The 22,089-nt window shown below is 38.1% G+C and overlaps 1 protein-coding gene and 1 long non-coding RNA gene across 5 annotated transcripts in view; one reads left to right on the plus strand and one right to left on the minus strand.

Moving 5' to 3' along the window:
- Window positions 1–1,282: 1,282 nt before the first annotated feature.
- The window catches only part of KRAS (KRAS proto-oncogene, GTPase), a 39,540-nt gene continuing 18,733 nt past the window's right edge, over window positions 1,283–22,089 (plus strand). Inside the window, exons 1-3 of one of the 4 annotated variants that reach the window (XM_027593038.2) lie at window positions 1,294–1,445; window positions 3,198–3,255; window positions 5,273–5,394. In XM_027593038.2, coding sequence (XP_027448839.1) covers window positions 5,284–5,394 — 111 coding nt within the window. In that variant the 5' untranslated portion in view covers window positions 1,294–1,445; window positions 3,198–3,255; window positions 5,273–5,283. Of the gene's footprint in view, window positions 1,446–3,197; window positions 3,256–5,272; window positions 5,395–22,089 lie in introns of all 4 variants that reach the window. The other 3 variants (XM_027593039.2, XM_027593040.2, XM_027593037.2) reach the window with 3 other exon arrangements.
- LOC113921795 lies at window positions 7,224–21,029 on the minus strand. The gene is made up of 3 exons (XR_003519814.1): window positions 20,929–21,029; window positions 16,218–16,289; window positions 7,224–7,540 (listed from the first exon to the last, which is right to left on the minus strand). It is a non-coding gene; the product is annotated as an uncharacterized LOC113921795 (long non-coding RNA).

Consider the following 22,089-nt stretch of genomic DNA (forward strand, 5'->3'; position numbering starts at 1 on the left):
TCTCTTCTCTCTTCCACCTGGTACCAGGTGCTAGGAGAGAAAGACCAGAATAAGCCTTGCAGTTGACAGCCCACCTAAGGGGTAGGAAGAAAAGGGTGACAGTTGGTTTAAGGCCTATGTTAAGTGATGTAATAGTTTAAAATAATCATTTTATTGTGTTTTAGGATGTGGACTAGAGAGACGGAACTGGAAGTTGAGACTCAGGTGAGACTCAGATGCAGACGCCCGTCTGCCAGGCCTCAATCTTGAAAACTCACCCAAACAATTTACCTCTCTAGGTAGTTTATCAGACTCTGGGTTATGCTAGCAGTTTTAATTGTTCTGTTGTTAAACGTGTTAACTCCCTGAACGTTAACTGATTCATCTCGGTCTTCTAATTAATGTTTGAGTGATTCTCCTCAGGTCTAAACTATCAAGGGCACTTAAACACAGTTTGCCTTCTGTTTGTGCCCTCATGGGCGATAGGCACATTTGAGGTCGCTGTTTACAATGACCTGTGATGACTTCAAAACATTCATAAAAACAACAACAATAAACGACAGACCTCTCCGTTAAGATTAATGATGAAAGGCTATGTCATGTCTGTTTGGGCTTCGGGCTAGGTTCCCAGCCCCCAGTGTTGAGGCTGGTAATCACCAAGCCATAGTCAGAAAGCCCCTGGGTGGGGAACTGTCTGCCTCATGTCTCCCTAAGTCACCGAAGTCGCCTCCCACATTTGGTCACTGCATTGTTTATTTACTTGCAGTAAATAAGTTAATGAACGACCCCGAGCGGCGACGGATTTCCCGCGGCTTCTCGCAGTAGACCCCGAAAGGGTGCGGCAGGGTCGCTCACGGAGCCCCTGGCGTGCGTGTAGCCCACCACCCGCCGGCCCGGGTGCGAGTCTGCGGCTGCGAGCTGGGCTCTGCGGCTAGAGTCCCGAGGCGGGCCGCCGCGTGGGTCCGGCGGTCCCTCCTCCCCGCCCCGCCGAGGCGCCGCCCAGAACCCCCTGCTCCGCCGGCCCGGCTCCCCCACCCTTCGCCGCCCGCCACCCCCTTCCCCCGCCGGCCCGGGCCCCGCTCCTCCTCCGCTGGCCGGGCCCGGCCCCCTCCTTCTCCCCGGCGGCGCTCGCAAGGCTTCCCTCTCTTCCCTCTTCCCACACCGCCCTCAGCCGCTCCCTCCCCGCACGCGGGTCTGGAGAGGAATCGAGCGCCGCGCGCATCGATAGTTCTGCCCTCTGCGGCCGCCCGGCCCCGAACTCATCGGTGTGCTCGGAGCTCGATTTCCCTAGGCGGCGGCCGCGGCGGCGGAGGCACAGCGGCGGCGGCGGTGGCGGCGGCGGCGGTGGCGGCTGCCCGGCCAGTACTCCCGGCCCCCGCCATTTCGGACTGGGAGCGAGCGCGGCGCAGGCACTGAAGGCGGCGGCGGGGGCCAGAGGCTCGGCGGCTCCCAGGTGCGGGAGAGAGGTACGGAGCGGACCACCCTTCCTGGGCCCCTGCCCCGGTCCCGACCCTCCTCGCCGGCGCCGGGTGGGGCCAGCGGCGAGTGAATGAATTAGGGGTCCCTGGAGGGGCGGGGAGGGGGCGCGGGCGCTGAGCCCCAGCGGGCGAGCGGACCGGGTGGGGGTGTCTGCAGGGGGAGGCGCGGGGACGCGGCGACGCGGGGAATGAGGAATGGGCGGTGCGGGGCTGAGGAGGGTGAGGCTAGAGGCGGCCGCCGCTTGTGCTGCTTCCTGGACGGGGAACCCCTTCCTTCCTCCTCCCCGAGAGCCTCGGCTGGAGGCGGCCGGGGAGAAACTCGCGGGCTGGGCGGGCTGCCCCTCGGGGCGGTCGGGTGCGGTGGAGGTTACTCCCGATGCGCTCCGATCTCCCCTCCCCCTCGTCGTCCTTCTCTCTCTCTCTCTCATTCTCTCTCTCTCTCTCTCTCTCTCTCTGTCTCTCTCTCTCTCTCCCCCTTCGCTCCCACACCTCTTCCTCCCTTCCCAGCCCTCTGCTGCCTCGGTTACTGCCTTCTCTGCTGCATCTAGCATCTCTAGGACGAAGGTATAAACTTCTCCCTCGAGCGCGGACTGGACGACGGATAGTGGTCCCTTCCAGTGTGCAGGGGGTATATGAGTAATAGGAGAGGTCACGTTTTGGAAGAGCCTAAGAAAGTGCTTAGAGACCACTGTTTGTGGTTATTGTGTTTGGAAAAAATGCATCTGCAGCCGAGTTCCTGACTGCTCCCCTCCCCCATGTATGGGCTGTGACATTGCTGTGGCCACAAAGGAGGAGGTGGAGGTAGAGATGGTGGTGGAAGAACAGGTGGCCAACACCCTACAACGTAAAGCCTGTGACTTAGTGAAAAGGAAAAAGTTAATCCCAGAAGGTCTGTTTTGCTTTGTCAAGTTAAAACAGAAAACCCGCAGAGCAGAATCAGGGCTTTTTCCTTGCTAGTTGAGTGTAGACAGCAATAGCTAAAATCGTACTTAAAGTTTTTTTTTGCCAGTTCTTGTCCTTTCCCCTATCTCTTGTATATTACCTTTATCCTTACATATTTGACCGCCGTCCCAAGAGTTATTACAGTACTCCTAAATAGCGCGCATTTTTTTTTTCAAACTGACTTGCAAGAGGAGTTAATTGTAGCAATCTTCCAGCCAACTGCCTGAAATGCTCTTAAGCATGTACATGCTTTAGCTGAAGTCCTAAGCTAGCATTTTTAAATCTTGACATTTATCAAAACAAGGGTTAAAACAGAAAGGTATTTTCTAGTTTTTATACAGTATATGTGTTATTTGTAATGGTTGAAAAAGAAATTACAAAGGGAAAAATTCTATTCCTAATCATCATCTCAGAATCAACCATATGAGTGATGTCACTTTAGGTGACTAAGGTCCAAAATGCTGACTCGACCATGAGATAGACTATAGACATCAAATATGGTTGATACCAGTATACTGTTTACTTTGAGACTGTAGCCATCCTCAGGCATACTTGATTTTAAGAGACCGTAGATGAGAGGATAATTCAGTTTTATGACAAAAGTGGTTTTCCTTTTCCCTTAACAAAATGTTGGGTTCTAGTCCCACTTTACCCCTCCGTAGCTGTCTTAGCTTTGGGTGAGGGGGCTCTTTCTGGCCTATGATTTTCAGTAAGTCTCCTTGGGAACCCAGTTCTCTCCAGTGGATTTAAATATTACTTGGTTTCTAAAATAATTCAGGGATTTTTTTTCTTTTCCAGAAAGAACAGCTGCATAAACAGGTAGACCAGAAGGTGTGTGTTTCTCAGCACTTAAACAGTTAAGCTCTAATCTCTTATCTTGTTCACTGTATCTCCTAGGCTAGCAAACTTTTTAGCTGCAAGGACACCTTATACTCTTGAAAATTATTGAAGATCCCTATATGGGGTATGTCAATAAGTACCATAATACAAATTAAAACCGAGAATTTACAAAATTAATTCATTTAAAAATAGAAATAATAAGCCTATTACTTGGGAACATAATAGCATTTTTATGAAGACTTTTTCAAAACAAACAAAAATTAGAGTAGTGGCATTGTTTCACATTTTTGCTAATCTCTTTAACTATATTGCTTAATAGAAGACATCTGCTTGTCTGCTTCTGCACTCTATTGTGATCACATCTGGAAAACTACACTTGTTAACGAATAAGAGTGGAAAGGGTAAATAACATTGCAGTAGTAATGGTATTAGTATTATTGGTTTTGGCCTCTTGGACCCCCCAAAAGTTTTAGGAATGCTGCTGGATACTTGGACCACAGTTTGATAACTACTGTTCTAGGCTACCCAAATTGTTTTAGGGGGTGGGATAGGCAGGGAGCTAGAGTACATTTTGGTGTGATTCTCCTCATTGTTCCCCATTTCCTATTGCCTGTATTTGGAATAAAAAAGCGGGAGCGAACAGGATAAGATAAATGCTTGGGAGAGGCTCCCAAGGTGGCCTAGCAAATAAGGCTGGGTGGCACAAAATAGGCCAGGGGGCTGTAATATAATAGTCTTTGATACAACAGTTGTCTAGCCTAACTGTTCTTTGTGAGAAGACTCAGGAATAGTGTAAGGAAGTAATGGTTAGTATGTTATCATTTGGAACTTTCTTTGTGGGGGCTTATTTGGATAATTCTTGGTCTTCAGTTAATATAATACTGCATGCACTATAGTGTTTATATTTGCACATTCATTAATTTAGAATAACTTATCCTGTAATTATTGTGCATTTACTGCCATTCTTTCTGCAGTTCAATCCTTATTTTTAATAATGTAGTTATTGGGGGAGAAGAAGATAAAATTAAATAAATTCACTTTATTTCAAAAAGTTTGAAACAGCTGATTAAAAAATATTTTCTGTCTTGAGCTGTCAACCTTATAAGTTGCCAATATTTATTTCAGTTGTTGAGAGACTATGTACAAGGAGCAGAGAGTAAAAGTCGCTGAGAAGTATTCACTTACAGCTTTTAAAATTCCTCTCATTAAAAGCAGTGCTTATCTTTAAATTTTATATACTTAATTTTTTCTGGTGCAAAGTGCTTTTCTCAGCACTAATATAGGATTATATATTGTGACAGATGATGAAGTCACCCATACTGAATAGTTCAAAATTCTTAAAATTCTCTTAGTTTTTATACACCATTATTTTCACCAGCAGATATTTTACAGATTGAAATGTTATCAAATCTGCTTTGGTGTCTCAATTTTTATTTCCCTACTACACAATCCAGCTTTATTTGTCAGTCTTCCCTTTGCCCCCCATCTGACTCTTGTTAACTCCAGGAGAACTGCTATGATGATGCTTTTAAAAAGTTTTCTATAGCTGTTGGCTCTGACAAAGGCACTCAGCGTATCCACTTGTAACTCTTAGGGGCCAGAGTCAACTAGGAATACTGTAGAGGTAGCTGTCAACAAGTTTTGTGTGGGTGTGTCCACAGGGTATAGGCTCTTCTACTGAGTGAAGTCATGGCATGTTCCTTTGAGAGCCATTAACTGCTACAGAACAGCAGACTGGCTGTTTAGATAGAACAACCTGAATATAAGATAAAAGAACTTTGTACTCTGAATGCATTTTTCTCAAATGTTGATGGGAGAGTTTGTAAACAAAGTGCAATTCATTACAATACTCATCTGTAGTCAAGTGAAGTTTTCATCACTGAATTTGGTGAAGCATTTTGAAATAATTTTTTTATATAAGGGTGAATTTGTGTTAAAAGGTATTGATAGAGTGGGTTATATTAACCTCATGTTCTAATTTATATTAACCACATGTTCTAATTTAGTCACATTTTCATTATTTTTATTATAAGGCCTGCTGAAAATGACTGAATATAAACTTGTGGTAGTTGGAGCTGGTGGCGTAGGCAAGAGTGCCTTGACGATACAGCTAATTCAGAATCACTTTGTGGATGAATATGATCCTACAATAGAGGTAAATTTTATTTTAATATGCATATTGATTTGTGCAGGCCCATTCTTTGGGTACAAAAAGAAGGTTTCTCTGATCATTTTTTGTGGCTACTCATTACAAGGCAGTTATACTGAAAATGATTTTACCAAGTTTTCCGAAATGTACTTGGGTTCCATGGCTTCATTCTGAAGTTATATATACAACCAGAGATTTGGAGAGCCCTTCTCTCTAGAGAATATTAAGAGGTATAATGTTCGTTCTATGTTAGTATATGTGTTTTTTAATTTTAAGTGTATTTCAGAGTTCGGTGAGAGGGTAAAGATGTGAATTTACATCTTCCAAATTCAAACAGTCATTAAAAAAATGGCTATTTTTATGGGTTTTTTTGCTATTTTATTTTATTTTTAAATGATTTTATTCATTCGAGACACAGAGATAGAGAGGGAGTATGAGCAGGGGGAGAGGCAGAGGGAGAGGGAGAAGCAGGCTCCCTGCTGAGCCAGGAGCCGGAAGTGGGAAGTGGGGCTCCATCTCAGGACCCTGGGATCATGACCTGAGCTGAAGGCAGACACTTAACCATCTCAGCCACCGAGGCTCCCCTTTTTTGCCATTTTAATGTCACATACAGGTTATAGTTGAATTGTACTGGTAAAATGTAATCATTTGGTGGTTGGTTTTTAAAAAAACCACTTAGGGGCACCTGGGTGGCTCAGTCGTTAAGCATCTGCCTTCGGCTCAGGTCATGATCCCAGGGTCCTGGGATCGAGTCCTGCATTGGGCTCCCTGCTCCACGGGAAGCCTGCTTCTCCCTCTCCCACTCCCCCTGCTTGTGTTCCCTCTCTAGCTGGCTCTCTCTCTGTCAAATAAATAAATAAAATCTTAAAAAAAAAAAAATAAAAAAAATAAAAAAACACTTAATTAGTAGCATTTTCCGTTTTCACATTGAAGTAGGGGAGAACCTATAGCTAGCTACTGATACATTTTAAAATCTCATTCTTTGTGTATTTTATATCTGTATCTGTATCAGGTGCTACATAAGGGTACCACTATCAATCCCTACCTTTGCTTTGCAGCCCTCTTTTAATTTACTCAAAGAAATGTTAGAATTGCTTTTATTACAAATTGATTACTAAATTTTTTAAACTTTTTTAATTCATGAAAAATTGCCAAAGTAAAGGCCAACAGCAAAATAATAGAATAAAGGCCTGCAAGAGACCTTGAGAGGTCACATAATATTTCCTACTGCCTTCTGGCAGCGCTATACTCAAATTATCTCAAGCAGATAAGGATTTATTTAATCCTAAAGACCTGCAGGAGGGGATGGCACATCACTGTCCTTGTTAACTCACTTCCAGATTGTAATTATGAACGTATTTTACACATAATCTGAATATATATGTTAACTGCAACATCAGTGGAGATGGAAATAAATATATCACCTGTCTTTGAAATAGACTTATGTTGTTAGTTTATTTCTTAGACTTGTTATCCCAGGTTAAGCAGTCCTAATCCCTTAGCTTTTATTCTGGGTCTGCAGATCATATCATTTTTTTAATCAGCTCTGAAAAATTTCCCAGAACTTTCTCTGAGTCTCTCGCTGTGGAATCTGGAACAGGTTAAGATGCCCTGTTAAGGGACTGTGCTGTACGATGTCTTCAAGAACACTTTGACTGCATTGAGGTAGATTCTGAGGGCATTGGTGGCCTTGGCAAGATGTTTATGCAGTTAGAACTTTGAGGATTGATTAGACAGCTTCATAAGGAAATGTCAAATATTTTTGGTACTGCAGGAAAAAAAGAGAGAAATGACACTTATTTGCAAAGATATGATTTAAATCTAGCCAGCTTTTATTTGGCATGAAGAAAGGGGAAGAGTCTAACTGAAGTGGACCACCTGTATAATAGTCTTCTATATTTTCTCTTGACAAGTCAGTTCGGTGCTGTTTGTTTTTTTCTTTTTTTCTTTGAGGAGGATTAAATAGTTCACCCAATTCGAAAACCAGGGTTACTTGGCATACTCCATTTAAATCAGAAGTAAAAGGAAGTTTTAATAGAATTCCGGTTAAACACAGAAGTTTTCCTGGGATTTTGGAAGGTGATTTTAGCAGAAGTGCTCTCCATCTTCTTTGAAAGTCCAAGGGATTCCATTACACTCTGTTTCCTGTGTGCTATACGAGATAATGTGATAAAACATGTTGGGAAGCCTTTCTGTCAGAATTGTTAAAAGTACAATATAGATCTAAAATAAAGCCAAAAGTTAATCCTTTGAGTGAAGGTAGAAAAAGTTTATAAATTCAAACCCCTAACTCTGATTATGATTTCTGCCAGGGCAGAAGACTTGACTCTGGGGAAGCATTGATTACCTGTGAACTTTGAAACTTTGACATTCCCTCACTAGTTTAGCCATCCGGGAAAAACTATCAGAGATTGTCTCTTGTCTTCCAAATTACAGTGAGTCTTAGGGAACTGACACATTAAATTCTTGGTGTAGTTCAATTACAAGAAAGACAAGATAATTTAGTAGCTTATTTTAATAAACAGTGGTTAAGCAAAAATGCTGACTTGATTTTTTATAATAAAAAGTTTAAAAAGGAGATTTGGGGATATCACTACTGCTATTAGGTTTTGATTGGTGAATAATGTAGGTCAAAGAGAAAATGAAGGAGCACATAGACTGCGCATTTGGAATTCTCATCAGTTTTCCTGAACTAAAACAAATGGAAATTTTTTTAAAAATTAAAGAATACCATTTTCTAGTGGTTTAGAATTTACAAAGATTTATACTAGGAGGTAGATAAAGAAGGTGGTCATTGTTTCTTTCATTTTATAGATAAAAATGGTCTCTCAGAGGTTATAACTTGCCTGAGAATACTTAGCTAGTAAATAGTGGACTTTTAAGTTTTCTGAGACCAAGTTAAGTGGGATTTCCACTGTACCCTTGTATACACAGCTTTAAAAATGAGAAATTAGTCTTTAAGCTAGGAAGATATTTAATATTGGAGGCTGATTCAGATTTATCGATATACCAAAATTTGAACTTAGCTTCCTCTCCAGTGGCATCTTAATGGCAGAGATATGATATAAAATTAAACGGGCATGATGCATAGATAGATCATGCTTATATTTGAGTCTGTGTACATGATAATCAGCTTCTGTTTTGAAACATTTTACCTTTATCTTTTGTGAAGTTCACCAAAGAGTTCCAGAAGAGTTCTGTTAATGTGACACTTATAATTCAGTCTAAGTATTATGCCCTTCTTCGATGAAAGTTTCCTACTCAGTAAGGATGATGGATTCTTGATTGGATTGATTTGTTCCATCTTTATTGCTCTGAGCTGTGGAGTATTTATTCAAGATTTATCAGTTTCTCTTTTTACTTTTTCATGTTAACTATGGAATTTATTTTACTTGCTGAATAAGGTGTAGTAGCTAGATCATTTGTACTATTAAACCAGTATTGAAGAATGGTGTGAGAAAAGAAAGCATTGTATAATGTTGAAAGCCGTTATTTTTCTGGTCTTATATTTAATGTAGCAGTAGTTATCAATGAGGGGTGAGTGACTTTGTTTCCCGGGGACATTTGGCAATATCTAGAGATATTTTTGGTTGTTACGTCTTGAGAAGGGGCACTGCTACTGGCACTTTGGAGGCAGGGACGCTGTTAAACTTCCTACGGTGCACAAGATAGCTCCCACAACAGTGAGCTGGCCTCAAGTGTCCGTAGTGCTGAGGTTGAGACCCTCCTATGTGTTATATAAAGCTTTCAACATCTCTGTCAACTTGAAGTCTCTGAATAAGGTTTATGATAGATACTCTAACATAGCACAGATTTAAACTTTACCTTTTCTAAACTAATAGTATATTATTTTAGCTGATTCTAGCATTCTATTAAAACATTGTTTTTAAAATAAAGTACACAGTAATTTTGTAAATGCATTTCTCAAGGCTTTGGCCCGCTCTTCCCCCCCCTTTCAAGTGAGTGCCCTCTACTGGTCAATTTATTTGCTTTTATAATAAGTAACAATGAAATACCAGGTTTGGGTATTTTTCCTACTTAAACTGTGGGTATGATCAGTTTATAAATAAGTCAGTTTTATTTAGAAGTCATTTTATATAATTTTTAAAAATCTAAAGTGTCAGTTTTATTCTCTGCTAATATTAAGATTACTGTGTGAACTAGTTAGGCCTAACTAATTAAATACATAGGTGAATATTTTTAACTAAGAAAGGAAATGTGGCAGTGAAGGAGAAAATGGGGTGGTTCCGTTGTTAACCCTTACTGAGGTTACTTTGAGGGAATGGGAATAAAAAGTGGCACTTTGACTCTGAATTTCTTTCCATGCACATAGGAGCTACGCTACAGACCTCAAAGCTTAGTGATGTGTTACATGGGGTGTTAGGAAAGGGCCTATTGGAAAGTGGTAATTGTGACAGTTCACATCGTATAGATTTTTTTTTTATAGTACTGTAGAATAGTTGTGAGCACCTGATTTTTAGAATAAAGTAACACAAAATGCAGGCCTTGTGTTTAGGTCAATTTAAGAATAAGTATTTAATAATAATAACTGCTTATTGAGACCTGAATGTTAAAAATTATCAGACATGTTTTATTCTTACTTGAATTTTTATAAATACAAAGCTTTACAAACATAGAAGTGAAAGTTGGTAACAGAAATAAGTGAAAGGAAAAAATATTTTTATGATTTGGCATCTCTTAAAAGATTCTGGTTTTAACAAGATTCTGGTTTTAACAACACGACTAATTCCTTAATTCCATAATAATTATTCAGTGCCCACTCTACCATACAGGCTTCCTAGGGGCTGGAGATACTTTGAGAAGCAAAAGGGACCAGATCGCACTGTCTTCATGAAGCTTTCTGGCCTTAAATGTATTTTGAAGAGCGTGCTTCTGGACAATGATCCTAATTCTATTTAATGTAATTTAGAGGCTTTGTGCTTTAGGAGGGCATTAGATTTCTTGCATCTCCTCTAACTATATTGTCACAGGGTGCCTAGGTTTATAGGCAATTATATTATTGTAATCTTAATAAAATTAGTAGAAATGGGTAGTAAAAATAAAATATTTGAGAGGATTAAATAGGGACACAGTGCTTATGTTAGGTAATTTTTCAGCTGCTTATTTTGAAAATTTCCGACCTATGGAAAAGTAGTGAAAAGTAATACTGTGAATACCTGTTAGCGTTAAACAGGTTACATTGATTATTTGGTTAAGGTGATGTCTATCAGTTTTCTGTCGATGTAAAGGTATCTTCTTTTTCTTTAGTATGTACCCTAAGGGGAGATGCTTTGAGACTATAAACTATCCTGTTCTCCAACATACTTGCACTCAGTGGGATACAGCGTCCATGATAATCCTTGCCAGAATAAATTACTACAATAGTGGTTGCAGAATGGTAGGTCATCTTATAACCCTATCATTACTAGTTAACATCTTCTATACTTCCTAGTTAACATCTACCATAGATTGATTATTTATTTATTTATTATTAGAGAGAGAGAGAGAGAGAGAGAGAGCACAAGCAGGGGGAGGGGCAGAGGGAGAGGGAGAAGCAGACTCTCCACTGAGCAGAGAGAGCCCAACATGGGGCTTGATCCCAGGACCCTGGGATCATGACCTGAGCCGAAGGCAGACGCTTAACTGACTGAGCCAGCCAGGTGCCCCAACATCCATAAATAAGGGCTCTCTCTTTTCTCTTCTCTCCCCTTGTTTGTTTTTTTCTTATTTGTATTAGTGTGGACACATGGATTCTTTTTTTATTCAACATATTCAAGTCTATTACTGTACTTTATTTTTTGATCTCAGATTTGTTTTTTTTTTGTTTTGTTTTTTTTTAAGATTTTTATTTGTTTATTTAACAGAGAGAGAGACCGCGAGAGCAGGAACATGAGCAGGGGGAGTGGGAGAGGGAGAAGCAGGCTTCCTGCTGAGCAGGGAGCCTAATATGGGGCTCGATCCCAGGACCCCGGGATTATGACCTGAGCCAAAGGCAGATGCTTAATGACTGAGCCACCCAGGCGCCCCTCAGATTTGTTTTTGATATGGCCAATGAATCCCTTTCAAGCTGGCCTCTGTATCCTTTTGACAGGTCTCTATCAGATTCTGAGCTCTTTCTTATTTTCCGGCACAGTGTGTTCCAGGTGCACGTTGTACTTTCCGTGTCTTCACCCTGGATTCAGCCATTTGTCCTAAGAGTCCTGATTCCTTTTGGTGGGGAATGGTATTTAGAAATTAAGACCCAGATGTTAGAGGGGTGCCTGGCTGCCTCTGTGGGTGTGGAGATTACTTTAAAAAAAAAAAAAAAGACCTAGATGTTAGGTATGCTTATTGCTACTGGGGTGTCACTGCTTCTAGACCCTTTCAACAGACAGAACTGAGAAATATATTTTATTTAAAAATCATGAGTTCCTTCTTCCTCACCTTCCTCCATTATCTTTTTCTCCCATGGTGAGAACCCTGGTTCTACCTTGTATACATTTCATTGTTAAATATCAGACAGCTGTTGAAATAAAGTATCAGTCTTCAATTCTTTTCTTGCAGTATTATCTTAAGTAATACAGATCAAGTGAGTTAACATTAGGTTAGCTTCTGTATTCATGGAATTGGGATTAAACATTTTTCTTCACTGACAAAAGTAGGGATCCTTTCCATTGTCAAAATATTCATAAACCACTTAGGAAAACATCTAGGAAAAGATTGAGCTATTTGGGTATATGAAAATTAAGACATCATTAAAAATACAAGGAAACCTGGGAAAAGTATTTGCATCATATATCCATCAGGAAGCTCTCATATATAAATTAGAAAAAAGCAAACATCCAAATGGAATAAAAAAGAAGCTAAGGATATAAATAGACAACCTATCCATCAAAAATAAATAAAACAAATGACATATAAACATATAAAAAGATACTTTATTAATATAAAAATGCAAGTTCAAAACAATGAAATTTTTCACTTTGATATTGGCTGCTGGGAAGGGTGTGTAGGCAAGTGTACTCTTAATGAGGTAGTGGAAGTGTACCTTCTTATAAACGTTCTGGAAGTCAGTTTGGCAGTATGTATCAAAATGTAAACTGCATGTTCTTTGACCAAGTAATTTCACTTTTAGGAATTTATCCCAACCATTCAATTGGATAAATGTTTAAGATGTATAACACATGGGGGCACCTGGGTGGCTCAGATGGTTAAGCGTCTGCCTTCGGCTCGGGTCATGATCCCAGGGTCCTGGGATTGAGCCCCGCATTGGGCTCCCTGCTCGGCGGGGAGCCTGCTTCTCCCTCTGCTTCTCTCTCTCTCTCTCTCTCTGTCTCTCATGAATAAATAAATAAAATCTTTAAAAAAAAAAAGATGTATAACACATAGGAATGTTTCTTGCAGTGTTGTTTATGACTTTTGAAAATGGAAATAATCCGCATGGCTACCAATGGGTAAAGTAAATTATGATATAGCTATACAAATTATATCATTGTCAAAAAGATTAGGTAGATCTGTATGTACTAACATTGAAAAATACCCATTATGTAAGTGAAGCTGCATCATAGTACATTGTGTAGAGTTTGATTCCATTTATATAAAACTGTGGATATGTACATAAAATATGGTAGTTTAGTCAGACTCATCTCTAGTATTTGGTTTTTAAAAATGAGCATAATACTTTCTGAGAGGGAAAAGTAAATACTCATTTTTGAGGGAGAAAAGTCACTAACATATTATCTACCATTAGATTACTTCATATTTACTTTCTTCCCCTTTTGAAAGCCTCAACAGATTGGACAATGCAGAGGTATCTTGGATAAAGAATTTGGTATTAGGCCAATTAAAGAAGAGCTGAGAGAGATATAATAACAAAACATGAAAATTTTATTGGCATCTGTAGTTTTAAGATTGGATCCATGCTCGATCCTGCCTCACATTCTGACCTTGGCATCGAGTGATAATTTATGGCAGAATGCCACATGACTTCAATAGTTACAGATGTATGCTTATTATATCTTTATTTTCAAAATCTGTTATGCAGATTTTCCTTGAGTTTATTCAGATTTTTGAACCAGTTTTATCTCTTGCAAGTAGTACACATTTTATTCTCTCTAGTCTTAAGCGAAGATTCAACATTCTCATAAAGTATTTAGTAAAGAAATTTTTGTTTTCTTTATTTTTACTATTAATGAATATCTTAACCAAAACTTCTGTCATGAGAACAAGCTCTTTTAACACCCTTGCTGCTTAATCAAAACAGAGATCCTTTGTAATCTTCAGAGTTTTAGCCCTCCTTCCCTGGAGCTTGTCCAGCACCATTGTATTTATTTTGAAATATGGTGACCAGTTTTGCAAAAAGTAGTCCAAGTGTAGTTGTTCAGTGATCTTATAAAGACAGGATACTACTGTTGCCGTGTAGTTCATAGTAGCCAGTGGCCTAGCCCCTAACCTTTTTGGCCTGTAATAGCATGTGCAATGTAATATATAAAATCATACAGTTAACTTGTTATAGCACTTTTCATTTTATAAAGGATTTTCATAGTCTTTAATCCTAAGCTATGCAAAATCCTGTATGGTATTATTTACCTACTTTTACCGCTGAGGGAACAATGGCTTACAGTACATGAGACATTAAAGTAGTTTGCCCGCACTCATACCACAAGTAAGTGGAGTTCTGCAGCTGCCCCTAGATGGACAATTCAGGAGTATATCTTTAGTCTAGATTTCTGTCCTGAGCGCCAGATCTGTATAGCAAGCTGCCTCCAGGTCATGGCCACCAGAACAACCCATAAACGTGGAATTCGACTTGCCCCAAATTGAACTCATCTTTTCCTCTACTCTTACCCTCTGTTCCTATGCCCAGTCACTAAACTGCCATTAAAAAAATTGAGATAAAATCCATATAGCATAAAATTCATCCTTTTAAAATATACAGTTTAGTGGTTTTTAGTATATTCACAAATGACCATAACATGTTTGTCACCTTGAAAAGAAGCCCCGTACCCATAAGCATTCACTCCCTAGTCTCTTCTGCCACTCCTGGTAACGAGTAATTTACTTTCTGTCTCTGTGGATTCACCTATTCTGAATATTTCATATAATTGGAATCATACAATATGTGACCTTTTGTGTCTGGCTTCTTTCATGTGGGATAATGTTTTCAGGGTTCATCCTGAAGTTCAACACTTCATTCCTTTAATGGTCGAATAATATTCTGTTGTATGGATAATACCATATTGTGTTTATCAATCAGTTCATGGGTATTTAGATTGTCTCCTCTTTCTGGCTGTTTTGAATAATGTTGCTGTAAACACTTATGTATACTTTTTGGGTGAACATGTATTTTCAGTTCTCTTGGGTATGTATCTAGAAGTAGAATTGCAAAGCCACGTGGTACCTTTATGTTTAACTTTCTGAGCAGCTGTCAGACGCTTCCACGGTGCTTGCAATGTTTACATTCTCACCAGCAGTGTATAAGGTAGTTCTGCCAGTTTTCCCCGTTAAATATTTCTCTTAACTAATGTTCTCCCTCTCTACTGCTGTTGCTGCCTTCAAGTTCTATCATTTCTTGTAATAGCTTCTTAACTCATCTTCCAGCCTCCAACCTGCTCCCTTTCTATAATTTTTCATAATAATGCTAACAGTGAATCTGGTAAATCTGATGTTTCCTTCCTACTTAAAAACCTTCTAGTAGTTTAGTATAAGATGAAGTTCCAAATTCCTTAATGTGGCATACAAGACCCTCCATAAGCTGACTTCTGCCTGATTGTCGAGTTTCACTTCTACTTACCTAAAATCCCTCTAAGTTAAAGTTGTATTGAACTTCTTGGTTCCATGTACTCAACATATGCTTCATGTTTTTATGTGTTCTTTTTGCTCCTTATCACCTCAAGTGGCCCTCTCCTCCCCTGTGTTTCTTAACCCCTTTAAGCAGAGTTGATCTCTCCTTCCTGTTGCCACCATTGTACTTTGTCCTGAATATGGTGGTGCATTTATTTCAATACAATATTTTATTGTATTTTAATTATTTGTATATCATATCTCTTCTGCCAGACCTAGCTCTTTGAAGTCAGAAACTTTATAACTCCTGGCATGGTATATAACACTTAGTAGGTGTTTAGTAAGTGTCCCTATGATGCAAGGGAGAATGGAGTGGGTAGGTGGGAATGAACTAATAAGCCTGGGTTTGTATCTCCCAAATTCCATGTTTCTTTCCTATTATAATTCAGACATATCTGGCTATTATACATGATTCTAGCTGTCTTTGAAAAGTAGCTGTCTAGGGGCGCCTGGATGGCTCAGTCATTAAGCATCTGCCTTTGACTCAGGTCATGATCCCAGGGTCCTGGGATCGAGCCCCATATCGGGCTCCCTGCTCAGCGGGAAGCCTGCTTCTCCCTCTCCCACTCCCCCTGCTTGTGTTCCCTCTCTCGCTGTGTCTCTCTCTGTCAAATAAATAAAATCTTTAAAAAAAAAAAAAAGTAGCTGTCTACAGCAGCCTTTGATGGCTTATAACCAGTAGTGTGGAACATATCATTCTGTGATGGATTAACATAATTTTTTGGAAGAGTAACAAAATACTTGAGCATTAAGAGAGTAAAAGTGAGTTTCTCCTTTTTTCCTGTAGGGGTTATTATATTTAGCAATACATGAAAAGTAGTCATGGCACTTAATGCATTAAGAAAACCTTACAAACATTTCTAAAGTAAATCCTCAAATAATGCTTTAGCTGACATTTTCAGCAGTCCTATTCATATTTACAAGAGCATCTGATGGAATCAGCAGCATGAAGATGGAGATTAAATGGGATAATACTTGTAATATGCTTATCACAGCATCTGACATACCATTTTTGTTTGTTTACTGTAGTGTCTTCCCATTCAGGGTTTCACTGCCTGAGTTGAAAAACAAACTTGAGTCTGTGAAAAGATGAACATACTGAGTGACTTGGTTACTATTAATTATAATAGAAAATTGACAAAGTGATGTCCTGGTCAACAAGTTTATCTCGTCTTGAACGATTTAGTATTAATTTTCAAATTCCTCTAATTGGGTCTACAGATAAGTTTCTGTATATAAAACAACACTTAAAGGTGTGTGGTGTTTTTTTTCAATTAATTTATTTTTTTAGTAATCTCTAACCTAACGTGGGGCTTGAACTCATTACCCCAAGATCAAGAGTCACATACTCTTCTGACTGAGCCAGCCAGGTTCCCCCCTTTAAAGGTGTCTTAATAAACTGGAAAACACTTTAAAAAATTATACAGGTCAGTGCAGAAAAGATGAAAATTCCAGGTGATGGGAATAAATATGGAAATATGAAAAAAGTAACAGTCCTCAAAGAAATGGATATTAAAACAATAAGAATTTTTAGCTTAATAAATTGACAAAATTTAAAGAAAAATAAACATATAAAATCCATTGCTAGTGAGTGGTAATGAAATTGGTACATTCTTAATGTCGTATGGAAAATTAATATAATGAACATCATGTATGCACCAACCAGCTTTTTCATATCTTCACATTCTGCAATATTTGGTGTAGATCCTTTTTCTTTTTCAAGATATAAAACTTAATGCAGTTGAAAGCCCCTGTGGTCTCTGCAATCTTACTCTTTCCTCCCAAAAATGTTTTTTAAATTTTTCTCATGTTTTGTTTATATTTTTACATTAAAGGTTTCATATCCTATAAAACTTGCTTGAATACATTTGTTAAAATACTCTTAATATAATTTTAAAATTTACAACTTCATTGTTTTAATATAATTTACAATATCTTAAACCTGTGCTTATTTCTATAAGACTGTTATAGTGTATGCATATATTTATGTTGAATTTATTCATCAGACAGTACTGGTTGCCTGTGGTATTCAAGACTTTACACATAGGGTGTACAGTGAACAGAGCAGATGTGAGCCCAACCATCATGGAGTTCACAGCATAGTAGGGGGTATACACTTAAACCGTAGTTATATATTATAATACATTCTGTGAAGGAAATACAGACGTGTTGAAGAAGACTGGTAACTTCTTTGGATTTTATTTTTAAAAAGGAAGGGGTGTTACTAGAAGTCCTAAAGCAAGCGAGTGACATGGTCTAACCTACGTTTAAAAATGATCACTAGCTGCTTTGTGGAGAACATATAAGAGTAACAACAGGGATCTCTGTTGTAAGCAGTTGTAAGAAATTGCATGAGACAAAACAGTTGTCGTGAACTAGGGTGATAGTGGTGGTGGTGGATGCATGGATGTGAAGTATATTTTGAAAATAGATAAATAGCAAGATTGTGGGTCAGTATTAAATGCCTATGTAATTTTTTTAGGATGCCACGTTTAGTATATCTCTATTATAACTCATTTAAAAAAGATAAAACCATGTTTCCTCAAGCATCGTTTACCAGAAGTAGCATTGCAGTGTCCAAGGCTATGAACATTGTATGATTCTTGATAAATACCGTAATTGCTTTCCGAAAGGATTGTGCCTGTTTTTATTGTATCACCAGAAATGTTTGTGCTCTATCAAGATTAACTTTTGCCAGCATGGTATATTTCTTTTAGAAAGGTTGTTTTGTGGGCGCCTGGGTGGCTCAGTTGGTTAAGCGACTGCCTTCGGCTCAGGTCATGATCCTGGAGTCCCGGGATGGAGTCCCGCATCGGGCTCCCTGCTCAGCAGGGAGTCTGCTTCTCCCTCTGACCCTCTTCCCTCTCGTGCTCTCTGTCTCTCATTCTCTCTCTCTCAAATAAATAAATAAACTCTTTAAAAAAAAATAAAAAAAAAGAAAGGTTGTTTTGTTTTGTTTTGTTTTTTAACCACTTCAGCAAATTAAAAAATAGCACTTTAGCTGGGAGTAAAGGAAAATATGTGGAATAACTTTCCTTCAATTAATGTTATACTGAATTAATTTAAGTGGCTTTATCTTCTTTTGCAAAGAACGTTAGTAACCTATGTACCCGATCTAAAAGTTTATTCCATTTGAAAGGCTGGAAATAATACTAATTAGAAATGTAAGGTCTTTGGACTCCTGGCTGGCTCAGTTTGGTAGCACATGGAACTCTTGATCTCAGGGTCCTGAGTTTGAGCCCTACATCGGGCATAGAGCTTACTTTAAAAAAAAAAAAAAAAAAAAAAAGTCTTGATCCTTTTCTTGCTTCATTCTTAACTAGTTTCATTATAGAACCTATGTGTATTTAAATTGGTTGGGTTTTGATAACCTGTACTTTCTCAAAGTGGTGATTTTTTTTTAAGTGTAAAAAGAATAAATAACGTATTGAGAATGCTTCAGATTTGTGAAAAGTTATTAGCTTAGAGCAGGGGTTGGCAAACTCTTTTGCAAAGGACCACATTTCATTTTCTGTAAAGGTCTTCATCACATAATCTTTGCCTTTTTTTTTTTTAAATAACCATTTAAAAACACAAAGACTATTTTTAGTTTGTGGGCCATGCAAAAACAGGTGGGCAGGATTTGGCCTATGGGCCAGTAGTTTGCTGAACCCTTATTTAGACTCTGATCCTGGGAAAGAGTCTACATTGATGTAAATTTTTTCTACTTCCATATACTTCTTTTCTTACAGCTAACCTGAAGTTAGAACAAAATCTTTAGTATTTATATGTCATTTTTGTTGTGCTTGCCTTCTGCTTTGTCACCACACATGTCCGTTCTTTTCAGATAATATTTTGCCATTTAACACTTTGTTCTTAAGCTTTTACCAAGTTGTATTGCCTTTTTATGTAGCTCAGTGACTGCACTTCTAGGATAACTCTAGTTAGAATTAACTTTGGAAATACTGAATTTTTAAACTAAAACTGTTATTTCTAATCAGGGTATTCTACTCACTGCCCATACGTAGGTTTAGATTACTTTTTTCAATAACCGAGTGTGACTCAGAACTTTGCTGGCAATTTTTTTAGGGTTTAGAAGGGAAAAGATAATGGGAATGAAATGTACTGGTGAATAAGGACTGTTTTTCCAGTTTCTCAGTTCCTTTGATGGAGAAAATATTCATCATGGAAACATGTTATGAAATATACAAAGAAAATACTAATATTCCACATTATATACTTTTGGAACACAGTGTTTCAAAATTTTGTAAATGGGAATTCATTGAGGTACATCTTGGAGGTATTATATGTGGGTGGATAGTGAGTAATCCCCCAGCCACGCCTTAGGCTCCAGAAACTATGGTCTTTAATTTTATTGTTGGGAGAAAATTTTAGATGTAAAAACTAAGGAAACTATCAACTGTAAGGTTAACTTAAGTTGGCATTGGTAAGTGAAGAATGTGAGGTGACAGCAATAGGTAAAGAAAGTCTTTGGTCTATAGCTACACCTGGGTAATGAATGGATTGACTTTAAGACACTGTACTTTGCTTCAATTCCTGCTGTTCCATCATACTTCAAAAACACTGGTTTTCAATTTATAATATACAGGAGTTCTTTTAAGTACTTAAGGGAATAGGTTAAAATAATAAAATGCCAACCAAATGTTCGAATCTTTAGTAAACACCTTCTTGTTTAGAAAGTAAATAGATATCCTTTTTTTCTGACTGATGGATAATTAATTTTTATTATAGACAATTTAGAAAGTATAGTTTACTTTAAAAGATAAGCTTGAGATCATAGTCTAATATGGTAGTTTTTTGCACTTTTAAAAATTAAAATTCATAGAAAGGAATATTTTTAATATAGTATCTAGTACCAAAAAAATAAAAAGATAAGCAAGATATAAGTTACTTATTTCCTAAAGTAACTCTATCAAAAACTTACTCTTTTAGCATTTTGATGTATATACCACCAGTTTTTAAATATATATACTGATAAATTTATATAGATAAATGCATATATTTGGGATCATGCTACATATATATCTTTGTGTTCTATTATAAAGATTTTTCAGATATTATACCAAAAATATGATTTTTAATGACCGTTCTTTTTTTCTTAATGATAAGAGTAGTCTATGCAGTAATTCCTGAACTAAGGGCACTTTAATACTATAGCCTACATGTGGAACAATAAGGAAGTGTCCTTGGTTTATACTTTATTTTTATTTTTATTTTTTTTTTTTTTAAAGATTTTCTTTTATTTATTCATGAGAGACAGAGGGAGAGAGAGAGAGAGAGAGAAGCAGGCTCCCAAGGAGCAGGAGGCCCGATGCGGGACTCGATCCCAGGACCCTGGGATCATGACCTGAGCCGAAGGCAGATGCTTAACCATCTGAGCCACCCAGGCGCCCCCTTGGTTTATACTTTATACCCATTTTTAGCCCTGCCTCTTATTCCATGACTTCACATTGCACCATCCCTTTTCCTTACTTTTTTGAGTCCTGTTTTGGCAGAGAGTACATGAAGTCTTTTAGGCATAAGTATTAATCAAAAGTCAGAGGAAAATCACATTTTCATTTTAAGATTCTATAATGTTACCCACTCCCTTTCCTTTTACTAAGGTTTAGAGTTGCACAGTCTCTTTAAGATATCCATCTCTTTCTCCCTTCCTTGCTCCCCCTTTTATAGAAGCCCCATAGAATTTGCGGATAAAACAGTCATGCCCTCTAGAGTTACCGTAGTATCCATCTGGCTGTTACATATTCTTCCCAGGATTCAGAAATGGATAAGTGCATTAAAGTCCTCAGTATTGACCTTTCTCTTATATATTCTTCTGACTGTAAGTAAAATAGATGCATGACAATTATTTGTAAATTGATTGATTTTTCTTGCCATTTTAAATCATCCTATTCTGAATAATAGAGTTGGTAGAGCTATCCCATTTTTGTAATAATTATTTTCTTTCATAGAGCATTTGGGTCTTTTTGTTAATAATATGAACACTTGCATTGTTGAATCTCTGCATAACACTTTTTTGGAAACTTTTTTAAATTGTAAGATATATACATATATCTTACATATCTTATATATCATCGCAGCCATTCTTAAGTGTACAGTTCAGTGGAATTAAGTAAATTCACAATGTTGAGCAACCAGTAGCTCTATTTCCAGAACTTTTTCATCATCCCATACTGAAACCCTGTGTCCATTAAACAATAATTCTCAAATCCCTTCTCCCCCTGTTCCAGGTAACCTCTGTTCTACTTTTTTGTCTCTGTGACGTTACCTATTTTAGGTACCTCATATAAGTGGAATGACAGTTATTTGCCCTTTTTTGTGTCTGGCATAATGTTTGCAGTATTCTTCCGTGTTATAACATATGTAGAATTTCATTCCTTTTTATGGCTGAATAACATTCCACTGTGTATATATTCTACATTTTGGCTATTCTAAATAATGCTGCAATGAACATTGACATACACGTATCTGTTTGACTTCCTGCTTTCAATTCTTTTGGTTATATATGTAGGCACAGAAATGTTGGATCATATGGTAGTTCTATTTTTTTTTTTGAGGAACTGCCAAACTTGTCTACAATGCCTGTACCATTTTACCAGCAATGTATAAAATTTCCAGTCTCTCCACATCCTTGCTAACACTTGTCTTCCCCCATCCCCCTTTTTTTAAATAATAATCATCCTAATGGGTGTGAAATGGTAGCTCCTTGTGGTTTTGATTTGCATTTCCCTAACGATGTATTGAGCATCTTTTCATTTGCATAATGGACATTTGTTTATCTTCTTTGGAGGAATGTCAATTCAGGTCCTTTACCCCGTTTTGAATTGGGTTGTCTTTTTGTTGTTGGGTTGCATATAACACCTTTTTAAAAGTAAAAGG

The sequence above is a fragment of the Zalophus californianus genome, chromosome 9, assembly GCF_009762305.2.
Source record: "Zalophus californianus isolate mZalCal1 chromosome 9, mZalCal1.pri.v2, whole genome shotgun sequence".
In the NCBI taxonomy this organism is placed as follows: domain Eukaryota; kingdom Metazoa; phylum Chordata; class Mammalia; order Carnivora; family Otariidae; genus Zalophus; species Zalophus californianus.